This window comes from Pelodiscus sinensis, chromosome 1, assembly GCF_052426305.1.
Source record: "Pelodiscus sinensis isolate ZL-2025 chromosome 1, ASM5242630v1, whole genome shotgun sequence".
In the NCBI taxonomy this organism is placed as follows: Eukaryota; Metazoa; Chordata; order Testudines; family Trionychidae; genus Pelodiscus; species Pelodiscus sinensis.
The window spans coordinates 190,885,574-190,899,608 of record NC_143052.1 but is presented as its reverse complement, the minus strand read 5'-3'; the positions used below and the strand labels follow the sequence as shown (position 1 = coordinate 190,899,608).

General features: G+C 44.4%; 1 protein-coding gene across 1 annotated transcript in view; it reads right to left on the bottom strand.

Annotated features, from left to right (window-relative positions):
• The window catches only part of SIM2 (SIM bHLH transcription factor 2), an 82,949-nt gene that overhangs the window by 32,326 nt on the left and 36,588 nt on the right, over positions 1–14,035 (bottom strand). Inside the window, exon 5 of the mRNA XM_006125990.5 lies at positions 4,774–4,859. Coding sequence (XP_006126052.2) covers positions 4,774–4,859 — 86 coding nt within the window. The remainder of the gene's footprint in view (positions 1–4,773; positions 4,860–14,035) is intronic.

Below are 14,035 nucleotides of genomic sequence, written 5' to 3'. Positions count from 1 at the left end.
TCTTCATCAATGATGTAGATATTGGGATAGAGAGTACGCTTATTAAGTTTGCAGATGATACCAAACTGGGTGGGGTTGCGACTTCTTTGGAGGATAGGGACATAATTCAAAATGACCTTAGCAAGTTAGAGAAATGGTCAGAGGTAAACAGGATGAGGTTTAATAAAGAGAAATGCAAAGTGCTCCACTTAGGAAGGAACAATCAGTTCCATACATACAAGATGGGAAGCGACTGTCTAGGAAGGAGCATGGCAGAAAGGGATCTAGGGGTCATAGTGGACCACAAGTTGAATATGAGTCAACAGTGTGATGCTGTTGCAAAAAAAGCAAATATGATTCTAGGTTGTATCAACAGGTGTGTTGTAAGCAAAACTCGTGAAGTCATTCTGCCGCTCTACTCTGCACTAGTTAGGCCTCAGCTGGAGTACTGTGTCCAGTTCTGGGCGCCACATTTCAAGAAAGATGTGGAGAAATTGGAAAGGGTACAGAGAAGAGCGACAAGAATGATTAAAGGTCTAGAGAACATGACCTATGAAGCCAGGCTTCATGAACTGGGCTTGTTTAGTTTGGAAAAAAGAAGATTAAGGGGGGACATGATAGCGGTTTTCAAATATCTAAAAGGGTGTCACAAGGAGGAAGGAGAAAATTTGTTCCTCTTGGTTTCTGAGGACAGGACAAGGAGTAATGGGCTTAAAGTGCAGCAGGGGAGGTTTAGATTGGACATTAGGAAAAAATTCCTAACTGTCAGGGTGGTCAAATATTGGAATAAATTGCCACGGGAGGTGGTGGAATCTCCCTCTCTGGAGATATTTAAGAACAGGTTAGATAGACATCTGTCAGGGATGGTGTAGGTGGAGCTTGGTCCTGCCTTGAGGGCGGGGGGCTGGACTCGATGACCTCTTGAGGTCCCTTCCAGTCCTATTATTCTATGATTCTATGATGAAGGGTTAAGTAGTTAAACAACATTGTTTGCTTCTATCTTTTCTTTATTTTTTTAGTATTATCTTTACAATAAATGTGGCTTTTTGCCTTATCCCCCTCATAAGATCCTACTTGCTTTTATTTGGTACAACATTGCTGTCTACGAGAGTTGCACGCATCTCTCTGGTGTTAAAAATTAGCTATTTAAAGTGTAAGAAGGGATAAATAATGGTTTGGGCAACAAAGATAAATGCAAAATGTTCTTAGTAGCAAAATGTTCTTATGTACATTCTGGCAAGGTTCTGTTCCATATATCATGAGGGAAACTCCACAAGTATCAAATATCAAAAACACGTTCTATACATCCTTCAGTTTATTTGTAAAGTTCCTTTGTTTTGACTTGTACATTCTTCCTGTAAAAAGTAGCATGTATCCACTGCCTTAAGCAATCCTTGGCAATCCGTTATCTATATAGCTAGAAATAGATTCCTCTGAAAGCTCTCCCATTCAAACATTAATTAATATGGTAGCCAATAATAACCCAGTGATAACAACATACTTAAAATCTCCCTCCTTGTTCCCTCACAATTAGGCATATTTGGTTTCCCTTGCACTTAGGCTATGCAGCGGATATTTTCTGAAGTGCTGAGCACTGACTATCTTTGAAGGCACTGACTTTCTTGAGAGCAGAGTTACAGCAATTCTAGAAAAGCAGGGCTTCAAGAGGGACAGTGGCACAAGATTCTGCTTGCTGATAAATTGTCATCAGAGGGAGGCACTCATGTCTGCAGGGCATAGAGATCACAAAACACTGGAGCACAGCCATCAGGACAGGCATCGTGGGATACTGGTGGATGCTAGTTCTCTTGACAAAGCAAACAACAGAGTCCACAGTGGCTCTCTGTCGAGAATAAAGGGTGCAGAAAAGACAAAAGTGTCTTGCAGGTGTGGAAGTTTTTTGTCACCAAAACTGAGTGTTTTTCCTGACAAAAGTTGCATTGTAGTGTGTGCGTACTCTCTCAGGGTATGTCTACACTACAGCGCTAATTCGAACTAACTTAGTTCGAATTAGTTAACTCGGACTAAGCTAATTCAAACTAACGCATCTAGAACTAAAAACTAGTTTGAATTAGCATTTTGCTAATTCGAACTAGCGCGTCCACATTAAGTGGACCCTGAAGCGGGGTTAAGGATGGCCGGAAGCAGTGCCGGCAGGGCATCAGAGGAGGACTTAGAGCGTGGAGATGCTGTCTCAGGCTAGCCGAGGGCTGTGCTTAAAGGGTCCCGACCCCTACCCTGGACAGACAGTTCTCAGGGGTGCCCCGCTTGCAAAGCAGTCCTGGCTTGGAGTGCCCTGAGTGCCCACACTGGGCACATCACAGCACTCAGCCATCAGCCCAGCTGCACTTGCCGCAGGCTGTCATCTGGGGAGAGGGGGCAATTGGGGGGCTGCAGGAGAGCTTCCACCCCCAGAAGCCTGCAGAGCCAGCCCAGTCCTCCCCATCGGGGGCTTGTGCCCCATTCCTCCCTCACCTCCTTCCACTTACCCTTCCCTAGCCCCTCTTCTTGATGTACAAAATAAAGATAACGTGTCTTCCAAAATGGAATCTGTCTTTATTGAACAAAACTGGGGGAGACTGGGAAAAGGAGGTGGGAGAGGGGAAGAGAGATGCTGGGAGAGGGGAGGGCAACTAAAATGATCAGGGGTTGGGAACAGGTCCCACATAGAGAGAGGCTAAAGAGACTGGGACTTTTCAGCTTAGAAAAGAGGAGACGGAGGGGGGACAGGATAGAGGTCTCTAAAAGCAGGAGTTGGGTGGAGACGGTGCATACAGAAGAGTTCTTCATTAGTTCCCATAAAGAAGGACTAGAGGACACCAAAGGAAAGTAATGGGTAGCAGGCTTAAGACTAGTAACAGAAAGTTGTTCTTCACAAAGCAAAGAGTCAACCTGTGGAACTCCTTGCTGCAGGAGGCTGTGAAGGCTAGAACTGGAACAGAGTTTAAAGGGAAGTGAGATCAAGTCATGGAGGTTGGGTCCATGGAGTGCTATTAGCCAGGGGGTAGCAGTGGTGTCCCTGCCCAAGGTTTGTGGAAGGCTGGAGAGGGATGGCACGAGACAAATGGCTTGGTCACTGTCTTCGGTCCATCCCCTCCAGGGTCCCTAGGGTTGGCCGCTGTCAGCAGACAGGCTACTGGGCTAGATGGACCTTTGGTCTGACCCAGGACAGCCATTGTAAGCTCAGGGCTCAGGGTCGGGGGTCTCAGTGGACCCCCTTGATTCTCTTGCACACCTGCTCCCGGGTGGCCAGGCTGGCAGCTCTCCTGCCCAAGCCGGCCACTCTCCTGTGCCTAGTGCGGAGATCGTGGACGAGATCCACGATGTCCGCACTAGCCCAGGCGGGTGCCCGCCTCTTGCGGTCCCGGGCAAGCTCCTGGGAGCCGCCAGCCTGGTCCCGGGAAGATGGGGAGGGCTGGGGGGCATCGGGTGGGTGGCTTGATCCGTGCCAGGTGCAGGGTCTGCTGGCTGGGTGCTGGCAGGCTTGCACCTGGCACGGGCACCGTAGCCAGCCTATGCCCCTTTAAGGGGTCCGGGTCCGGGAGGGGGGCAGACGAGTTTCCCTGGTGTTGGCCAGAGTGGCCACCAGGGAAACCTGGGGAGGGCTAGCCTCCCACTAGTTCGAATTAAGGGGCTACACACCCCTTAATTTGAACTAGCTAGTTCAAACTAGGCTTAATCCTCGTGGAATGAGGATTACCTAGTTCGAACTAAGCACTCCGTTATTTCGAATTAAATTCGAACTAACGGAGCGCTAGTGTAGCGCCTATGAAAGTTAGTTCGAACTAACATCCGTTAGTTCAAACTAACTTTGTAGTGTACACATACCCTCCCTGTTTTGTCAAGGAAAGGCATTTTTGACGACACAACGTGCCAGTGTAGACACGGCCTTAGAAGAAAAAAAGGAATGCAACCACATACTCATGTTTCAATATAAATTGGGGGCTAGAACAACCTACATTGCAGGACAGGTGAGTAATGGGGACTACACTTACAGAAATAATTGTTCATGTTTAAATGGGTAGATAAATGTCTGCACCATAGGAGAACTCTAAAAATACCAGGTCACTTTGAGGTGTACACATTTATCTGCCGTAGAACTCTGTGCATTTATTCTCCCATAAGCTAAACATATATCCACAGGCAAAATAAAGCTGAAATTAGTATTACAGCATTTCCCATCACCCATGTTCAAGAGCAGTAACTATTAAAACAATAAGCGACGATGAGTCCTGTGGCACCTTATAAACTAACAGATTTATTGGCGCATAAGCTTTCGTGGGCAAAGACCCACTTTGTCAGATGCATGCATGCATCTGATGAAGTGGGTCTTTGCCCATAAACGCTTATGTGCCAATAAATCTGTTAGTCTATAAGGTGCCACAGGACTCCTCGTTGCTTTTGCAGATTCAGACTAACATGGCTACCCCTCTGATATTAAAACAATGTACACTGAGAGGTTGATGATAATCCTGAGATGGTGGTAGATATTAATCCTGAATTAAAATCTGCAGGCATGTGGGGAGCATATTCTGATACCCATATTTATCCTGAATAGTACCTAACTCCACAGGCAGTCCCACTGATTTGAGTGAGATTATTTTCTGTGCTGTTCAGGATGAATAAGGGTACCAAAATCTAGCCCATAGTTTCAGGATATACTGTTGCATTAATAAGAAAATCTGCACTTACGGGTGGCATTCTGATGCTTTTCTGCAGCAGACTTTGCTTTATAGCTATCCCATATAAGAAAACCTGTTACTCTTTAAATATCAAAAAGCTTCAGCACGTTACCTTGTAGCCGCTACACGTCAACCCTGCATTCCTCTTGGCCAAGACACACTTCATCCGGAGAAAAAATGATCTTTCTATTTCGTACTCTGAAAGCATAAATCCATGGCAGTTTAATTATTAACAGAGGCTTCAAAAAAATCACCCATAATATTTATTTTGACAATAAGTATTTGCCAGGGTACTTCAGCCATTTATATTAACCTTTGTATTGTCATTATTATTTTTAGGGAAAGAAGTCAATAAAAATATGGCCATGACACATTATTGTCCCCATTCATGATCAGCGGTCTCTGCTGAAGATGCTGATAGTTATGATTTATTTTAAAAGTTAGAGTTGAAGGCTGTGATGTTTTGGGGTTCACTCAGGCTAGTAATACTTGCTTTGTAATCCTGTGTGTCTTGTGATTGTGCAGCTCACTTTGATCACTGTGATGGATCCTGATTAGAAAGGCCAGTAAAAATCTAGGAACACTGTTCAAGTCCGTTTCTCTCTCACCCACAAAAAGTGTAGTTTGCTAGATTAAATTTTAGATAAATGGGTTCACTTTTATTTGCATGTAGTCATCTCTACCTTTATTCCTTTTACTGGGCATCACTTAATCTGCCCTCTTTTGTTACTACATTTGTTTTGCTGTCCTTATGAATCATCAGTGCTGGTACAGTTCAGTGAAGTGTGTGATCCTGCTCAGATGGTAGATGTGAACGTTCTACTGTCTTTATAGAGGCAGCAAACCCAACACTTTTTCTGAGAAGATCTAGTTAGTGAGAGGGACTGGACCCTAGTGAGAAGACCTGGACCTTGAAAGAAGAATGATTTAGAGTGAATTCGGACCTGGAAAGCACTAAGGTCAGCCTGCAAAGAGTATTCACGTTGGGCAAATCTATGGCGAGACTTATGGGCTGCTGAGGTAAGAGCTCTGACCCAGTGCTGCACAGTCACACAAGATAACCAGGGCTACAAGGCAGACAATGACTGAGCTCCTCGCTGGCCTCGGTGAATCTCAGAATGTCACAGAGGCACTGGACCTCCAAGCTTTAAACAAAAGGCCTTTCCCTTGAGCAGTCACATCTCAGCATCTGCTGGCCTCAAGGGGAAGGTACAAATTCAGTCTCCAATATGGTAGGATCATGGTCTTGGAATCAAGGTCTTGGAAGCAGAATAGGAAACTTATTGAAAAGTTCACAATGTTGTAATTTCCGTGTACAATTCCAGTCATTGGGTCAAAACTTCAAGCCTAAATATTTTATAAAGTTGGTACATATTCAGGGCACTAACAAGCAGGCTCCTCTTAAGGTAAACTTTTAAGCAAAATATTTTTACTGGAAAAGTTACTAATGTTTTGTTATTTAAGCTCTGCTCTGGCTTAAAAAAATTTCTTATAAAAATGTAAAATCATCCTGTAGCAAATATTTTTTGAGGAGAACTGTGGTGGGTCTAATAAATCTAAAGGCAGTCAACAGTCCTAACCTTTTGCTATGAATGCTGCTGTTTTAGCAGGGAAGGATAGAAGCAGCAGAGGAATCTCACTCTGTACTTCAATGAATAAAACAAAAGGAAAAACTAGGTAGCATTTTAAAGACTAACAAGATGGTTTAAATAGGTGATGAGCTTTCGTGGGCCAAACCCACTTCCTTTTGTTTTAGCAAGATCTGACTCACACGGCTACCTCTCTACTACTCTTCAATGAATAGGCACTTCAAAAGGTATTTTCAGTTACGTTTCAACACATTGATTTCTTCCCAGCCTGAGGGCTGGATTCAAAGCCCACTGAAGTCAATTAGGGTGTATCTACACAGCACTGTAACTCGAAATAAGATATGGAATTTGAGCTACACAAATTGCATATCTTATTTCGATGCTATTTCAAAATAGCTTATTTAGTCATTTCAAAATAAAGCGCTATTCCAAAACGTCCCTTACTCCTCGTAGAAATGAGGTTTACAGGGATGTTGGAATAGTGTGCCCAAAATAATAGGCTTGCTGTGAAGACATGGGATAGCTGTTTTGGGATACTCCAGTAGCGTTGCAGTGTAGACGTACCCTTAGAGTTGTTCCATTGACTTAATGGGCTTTGGATCATCCCCTTGTATATCATTCTAACAACCTATCTTAATTTGACTTCACTGCAAATGCTGTGTTGTATATTTTTGTTCATCTGTCACCCATTTAACACCTGCAATTATTTTAACCTCAGATGCTACACAGAAACTATTAACTCTCTGTGTTATACTCTATTTAAAAATCTTAGAAAGCATCTAAAGAAAAAGGGGGCACTTTTCATGTTAGAGCTCTGCTTAAAGGAATAAAAGCAATACACACTGACACTCACGTAGTATCAACCTTCCAAATGAACAGCTTTTTCTGTTCAGTGAACTGAAGGCCAAATGATTTCCTTACAAACTTAGGGTACGTCTACACTACAGTGCTAATTCGAACTAACTTAGTTCGAATTAGTTAATTCGAACTAAGCTAATTCGAACTAACGCGTCTAGAACTAAAAACTAGTTCGAATTAGCGTTTTGCTAATTCGAACTAGCGTGTCCACATTAAGTGGACCCTGAACCGGGCTTAAGGATGGCCGGAAGCAGTGCCGGCAGGGCATCAGAGGAGGACTTAGAGCATGGAGATGCTGTCTCGGGCTAGCCGAGGGCTGCGCTTAAAGGGTCCCGACCCCCACCCCGGACAGACAGTTCTCAGGGGTTCCCCGCTTGCAAAGCAGTCCTGGCTTGGAGTACCCTGAGTACCCACACTGGGCACATCACACCACTAGGCCATCAGCCCAGCTGCACTTGCCGCAGGCTGCCATCTAGGGAGAGGGGGCAATTGGGGGGCTGCAGGAGAGCTTCCACCCCCAGAAGCCCGCAGAGCCAGCCCAGTCCTCCCCATCGGGGGCTCGTACCCCATTCCTCCCTCACTTCCTTCCACTTACCCTTCCCTAGCGCCTTTTCTTGATGTACAAAATAAAGGACAATTGTGTTCAAAAATGGAATCTGTCTTTATTGAACAAAACTGGGGGAGACTGGGAAAAGGAGGTGGGAGAGGAGAAGAGAGAGGGTGGGAGAGGGGAGGGCAACTACAATGATCAGGGGTTGGGAACAAGTCCCATATGAAGAGAGGCTAAAGAGACTGGGACTTTTCAGCTTAGAAAAGAGGAAACGGAGGGGGGACAGGATAGAGGTCTCTAAAAGCAGGAGTTGAGTGGAGAGGGTGCATACAGAAAAGTTCTTCCTGAGTTCCCATAAAGAAGGACTAGAGGACACCAAAGGAAAGGAATGGGTAGCAGGCTTCAAACTAGTAACAGAAAGTTGTTCTTCACAAAGCAAAGAGTCAACCTGTGGAACTCCTTGCTGCAGGAGGCTGTGAAGGCTAGAACTAGAACAGAGTTTAAAGGGACATGAGATCAAGTCATGAAGGTTGGGTCCATGGAGTGGTATTAGCCAGGGGGTAGCAGTGGTGTCCCTGCCCAAGGTTTGTGGAAGGCTGGAGAGGGATGGCACGAGACAAATGGCTTGGTCAATGTCTTCGGTCCATCCCCTCCAGGGTCCCTAGTGTTGGCCGCTGTCAGCAGACAGGCTACTGGGCTAGATGGACCTTTGGTCTGACCCAGTACGGCCATTGTACGCTCAGGGCTCAGGGTCGGGAGTCTCAGTGGACCCCCTTGATTTTCATGCACACCTGCTCCTGGGTGGCCAGGCTGGCAGCTCTCCTGCCCTAGCTGGCCACTTTCCTGTGCCTAGTGCGGAGATTGTGGACAAGGTCCACAATGTCCGCACTAGCCCAGGCGGGTGCCCGCCTCTTGCGGTCCCGGGCAAGCTCCTGGGAGCCGCCAGCCTGGTCCCGGGAAGAGGGGGAGGGCTGGAGGGCATCAGGTGGGTGGCTCGATCCATGCCAGGTGCAGGGTCTGCTGGCTGGGTGCTGGCAGGCTTGCACCTGGCACGGGCACCGTAGCCAGCCCGTGCCCCTTTAAGGGGTCCGGGGCCGGGAGGGGGGCAGACGAGTTTCCCTGGTGTTGGCCAGAGTGGCCACCAGGGAAACCTGGGGAGGGCTAGCCTCCCACTAGTTCGAATTAAGGGGCTACACAGCCCTTAATTCGAACTAGCTAGTTCGAACTAGGCTTAATCCTCGTGGAATGAGGATTACCTAGTTCGAACTAAGCACTCCGTTAGTTCGAATTAAGTTCGAACTAACAGAGCGCTAGTCTAGCACCTATGGAAGTTAGTTTGAACTAACGGCCGTTAGTTCGGACTAACTTTGTAGTGTAGACATACCCTTACTGTCACTTTATGCCAAAATGCCACCGTTCAGATTATTTCAGAATTATGGTTTTAATATTAAGTATTTTAAAAGTCTAATTTAGGATTTTTACAATGATATTATATTTGACCGAAATTCTGGCAAAATATTGGTATTATCTGTTTATTTTACTAATGAAAATTAGTTTCTTGTGGTAAGCTTGGGCGCGTCACTGAATGTCATACCTTCTATCAAATTTAAATAAGAATATACACAAGGAGGTGGGAGGAAGCTGTAGAAGAATGGTCCTGGGGTTAAGGCATGGGATTTGGCTTTGATACTGGTTTTTTGTGTGAGTTTCAGCAAGAAACTTACTCTGCATCAGTTCTTTATTTGTAAAAGAGAGACAATACTTTCATCCCTCATAGATATGTTTGGATGGTACCCATCACCATTAATGGTTATGAAGTTATTCTAAACACCTGAATACAAGATGAACAATTTTTATGATAAGTTATTTTCTAAAGATCATTTATGGAAATAAAAGCAGGGTCTTAAACTTCAAATAAATGTCCAGACCTAAAACAGTCACACTAACATGTAACCTCAGGAACCCTTTTCTTTTTTTAGAAAATACTGTATTTATTAACAGAGCCAACGAATTTTAACAAATATTTCTGTAGTACTAACTTTATAATTCCATCAAGAATAGGCTTTGTGTATATTCTATACAATAATTCCAATACATAGCCTGGCCTTCTTGAGTCTGAGGGCAATGGCAAACTAATAAAGTGGCAGTTTGACAACTTCTACCTTCCTCAGCAAAAAATTCTCAATCTCTCACATTTCGTGGTGAGGGACGATTCTTTCCTGGGAAATTCTACTAAGTTTTTACCATCTTGTGACAATTATCAAATGGTTAATCATATATTTGTGTCTATTATACAGCACAGAAATTCATAAAAATACCTGTCATGTCCTTAAAGGAGTTTCCAATCACTTTTCAAAGTGTCTGAATTTTTTGATTCAGCTATCCATATGTGAAGAAACCAGCCCACTTTCTTACATTCATTTCAGCATTTGCCCATGCCAGTACCATAGATGTGCTTAACAGGCATTAGGTACTATTGACAGAGGAGTTTAACATAGTTTCCTTTTATGAACATGGATATTGAGGTACAAGGACTGCTGTTCCTAACACACATCCTTAATTTCCTTGCACAAATCTGTATTCCACCTCTTCATGAAAAGTGCATCTCTTCTATACACAAACTGAAAATAATTGTATATAAAGGTGGAAAATAGATCCTTGTTGTTTCAGAATAGCGACTAATAATATTAAACTGTTAATTTTCTGCTCGGGTTCACCTTTATGATGGTGAGTTGAAAAATGTTGCAATTGCAGATAATGTTACAAATGGAACTTCAGTATCTCTTGCAAGCTGATTTTTTTTCTTCAAATTATCTGAATCAAACATCTCAGAGTAATTGCCAATCCGTGTAATACAAATATGCTGCCAGGTTTTTAAGTTTCCCGGGGCTTTATTAGGGTAGAAGTTGGTGTTATGTACTATGGACATGAGAAGAAATGGGTCTGAGCTTCATTTTTTGTTATCGCCAGGCCTCTATTGTTGTGCTCAGAAAAGGGTAGGTTCTAAATTATTATAAATTGTCTTAATCCAAGGAATCATGTGGCATTTGATTGTAGGACACTGTGCCTGTTCTCTCTGTCTAGTTGTTACTCACTCTCTTCTATCTCTCTCCCCCCCCCCCCCCCCAGTTATCCAATACAACAAATTTCTGCAATTTTTTGTAGCATTAGTCTGCCTGTTTGCCAAGGTCCTTGTAGGCCTGTTTGGCTTCTTACATCCTCAAATAAATATCCTCCACAGGGCTGCCAACCATCAAGATGTTTCCCGGGGATGATTATTGCTAATGTATGGAAGAGAAAACTGATCGGAGGTAAGATTCATTTTAACTGATACAATTCTCCATAGATGTGAGACTTTGTACTTTGACAGCTTTCTACATCTGTTCTAACTTAATCAGAGTGTAATTGATATTATAGAGAACCTGCTTTTTTATATATGTACTGCTAGCTTATTTTAATAAGCTAGTCACCCATTTGTATTTATCATTTATGGTTTTTTCAAGTTGGGATCCCTATCAAAATCCCAAAATTTCAGACTTATCGTAGTTTATTTTTAAACTTGAAAATTTAGTAAATTTCAGGTTTTCCTCTAGTAATTCAAGGAGCCTTTTCTGTTTCACTCATATTTCTTCATACTGTCACATTATCCTGTGCATGTATCTACTATAATGAACTCTGTATAGTGTGCACTTGAATAGATTCCAGCTACTAAAATAAATTAGCTCATTAAATACCATATATACGAGAAATCACAAAAAAGTTAATGTAAAACCCAGCATAACGCAAAATAATTATTTAAACACCTACTTTGCAACAAGAGTGCCAGTTCCTAATCCAAGAAACACATTAAGAAGAAAATTAGAGAGAGAATGCATTGTATCTGGGGGTTTTTAAATAAAATTTACTGTATTTTAGTTTCCACAAAGTGTGTCATTTCAATTATCCCTTTTTCCTTTTTTAGCTGGTATATCAGACAATATGTCTGACTTTAAGCACTGTTTAAAAATAAAATGGCCTGCTTAGAATTCAGTGATTTGTTCTTTCCCCTCAACCCCACCTCCACCCCCCTCTGCTGCAAACAGGATAAATGTCATAGTGCAGTAAATGAAGAACATCTGGCTATTTTGGATAATGAATTTATGCATTTGTTCACTCACTGCACATGACTACGAAACAAGATTCTCTAAGCATTTCTGTGAAATTATGGTTAGCTTTACACAACCCGAAATTATCCTTTGGGGTGAAAGTATGAAATCCATCTTCATTGCTCTAGGTCATCTTTCATCTCTTATGAAAGAAGGCAGATACTAAAATCCTGGGAATTTATGTTTTTCTTGTAACATACATTTAGAAAAGATCATCATGTTTCTTTCATGATTCCTCCTCATACATTACTTTCCATGAGGTAAAGGTCACTGCTTTATATCTTTAGCCCATACATCAGAAGGGCGTGCAGGTCAGGTTGGCAGGTGGTACAAGGGCGGGGAGAAAAAGATGACCAATGTTGCCTGCGGGTTGGAGCTGACATGTAGATGCCCACTGATCACAGTGTGTCCTGGATGTACTTGAGGGAGTGGAGCAACTCATTCATTTTATCACTGAAAAGCATATGGTTTTTGAAGGGGAGGTGCTCAAGTGTAGCTTGAACCTCCTTCAGGAAACTGCTCAACTCCAGCCAAGAGTCATGGCACAGCACTACCCCAGAAGCCAGGGAACAGGACTCAGTGCTGGTGGCATTGACAGTGGCTTGAAGGGTCACCTTGCCAACCAGCGTGTCTTCATCCAAGAGACTTTGAGAGTCCTGCAGCTTTTCAGGGGGGAAATGAAGGCCTGGAAGTCTGCCAACTCAGTGTGTGATCATAAATTGTACTTAGCCAGGCCTGGAAAGTGGCAATGCAGAATTGGAGACATTCGGAGGAACAGATTGTGTCCCCAAGAAGGTTGAGTTTCTACACTGCCCAGTCTGAAAAGGTGGATTTGAAATGTTGTTGGCAGGCTCATGAGTCACATGGACCACCAAGGACGTAGGTGGAGGGTGAGAGAACAAAACGTCTGTTCCCTTGGATGGCACGAAGTATCATCACTCTGCCCACTCAAGGGTGGGGGCATGGAAGGCTGGGGTGTACCAAACAGTCTATGCATGGAGGATGGCATTATATATGGCAAGATGGTACAGAAAGGTTCAAGGGATTGCAGGATGTCCAGGAACAGGTCCTGGGGATCCCGGGTATCTTCCACAGGCAGATGGGAGGCTGCTGTCATGCAACGAAACAGGGGCTGATACTACACATGGCCAGAGAGATGAGTGCATTATTGGTTACAAAACTGGAGGTGCCAACAGTACTGAGGGTGCTGGCAGGAGCAGGAGCATCCTGAGGGGCCTCATAGGCAGTAGGAGGAATGGTGTTGATCTGGTATGGACAATGATCCAGGCATAATGGGAGCCCAGGGTAGCAGTACAGGTCCCAAGTGTGCCAGTAAGGCCAAATACATGGGTTGCCATGTGTAAGGGAACCACAGGTCGGAAGACAAGCTGTAGACTGGTGGATAGGGCTGGCTCCAGGAGTCCGGGCTGTAGGATCATGCCATTGAGAAAGGCAGGGTTAGGGTTGGCAGACCAGTACAAGTCCAAAGATGGGTCCAGCAAAGGCAGGGCTGACAGGAACAGAGGCACAGGATGGAGCAATGCCAGGAGCAGGAGTGCTTCTGTAGCAGAGGACAGCAGTCCAAGAGCAGCCAGAGGGCCCAAGTGTAGAGGAAAGCCAGGACACCACAGCATCACCTCAGCCACTGGCCTCAAAGGAGCAGGTGTTCCAGAGTGTGTGGCTCTGGACAAGAATGGACGGTCCTGGAGCTGAGAACTGTGCTGGAGGCGAAAGCAGTGAGCCAGTCACTGTGGCTGAAGGTGTTGGACATCCAAAGCACGGTGGCTGGTCATCCAATCTGCAGGAGAGCTCTTTGGAGCAAGAGTATCTGGGTCGACCCACAACTTCCCTGATCTAGTGTGGCTCAGGGAGGCAATGATAAGTTTACAGACAGTCCCCCGTTGGAGACTCATCTTTGTGCCCATGATTAAGCTTCTTATGTGTATGGCAGCACCAGGTGAGAAAGTCCCAGAGAAGGACTCACCACTGATGATGGTTGGTGCTCTAACATATCTGCTGCTGCTGGATCACACATCACACAGGAGCACATAGTCTCCTCCATAAGGAGCTTGCGTAGGTGACACTCTCTTGCTTTCCAAGCATGAGACAGGAAAGAGCAACAGATGGAACAGTGAGGGGCAATGTGGGCTTTGCCCAGGCAGTAGAAGCTGTATTGGTGCTCATTGATCATAGAGGAGTGGGAGCAAGAACCACAGTACTCAAACCTAGCTT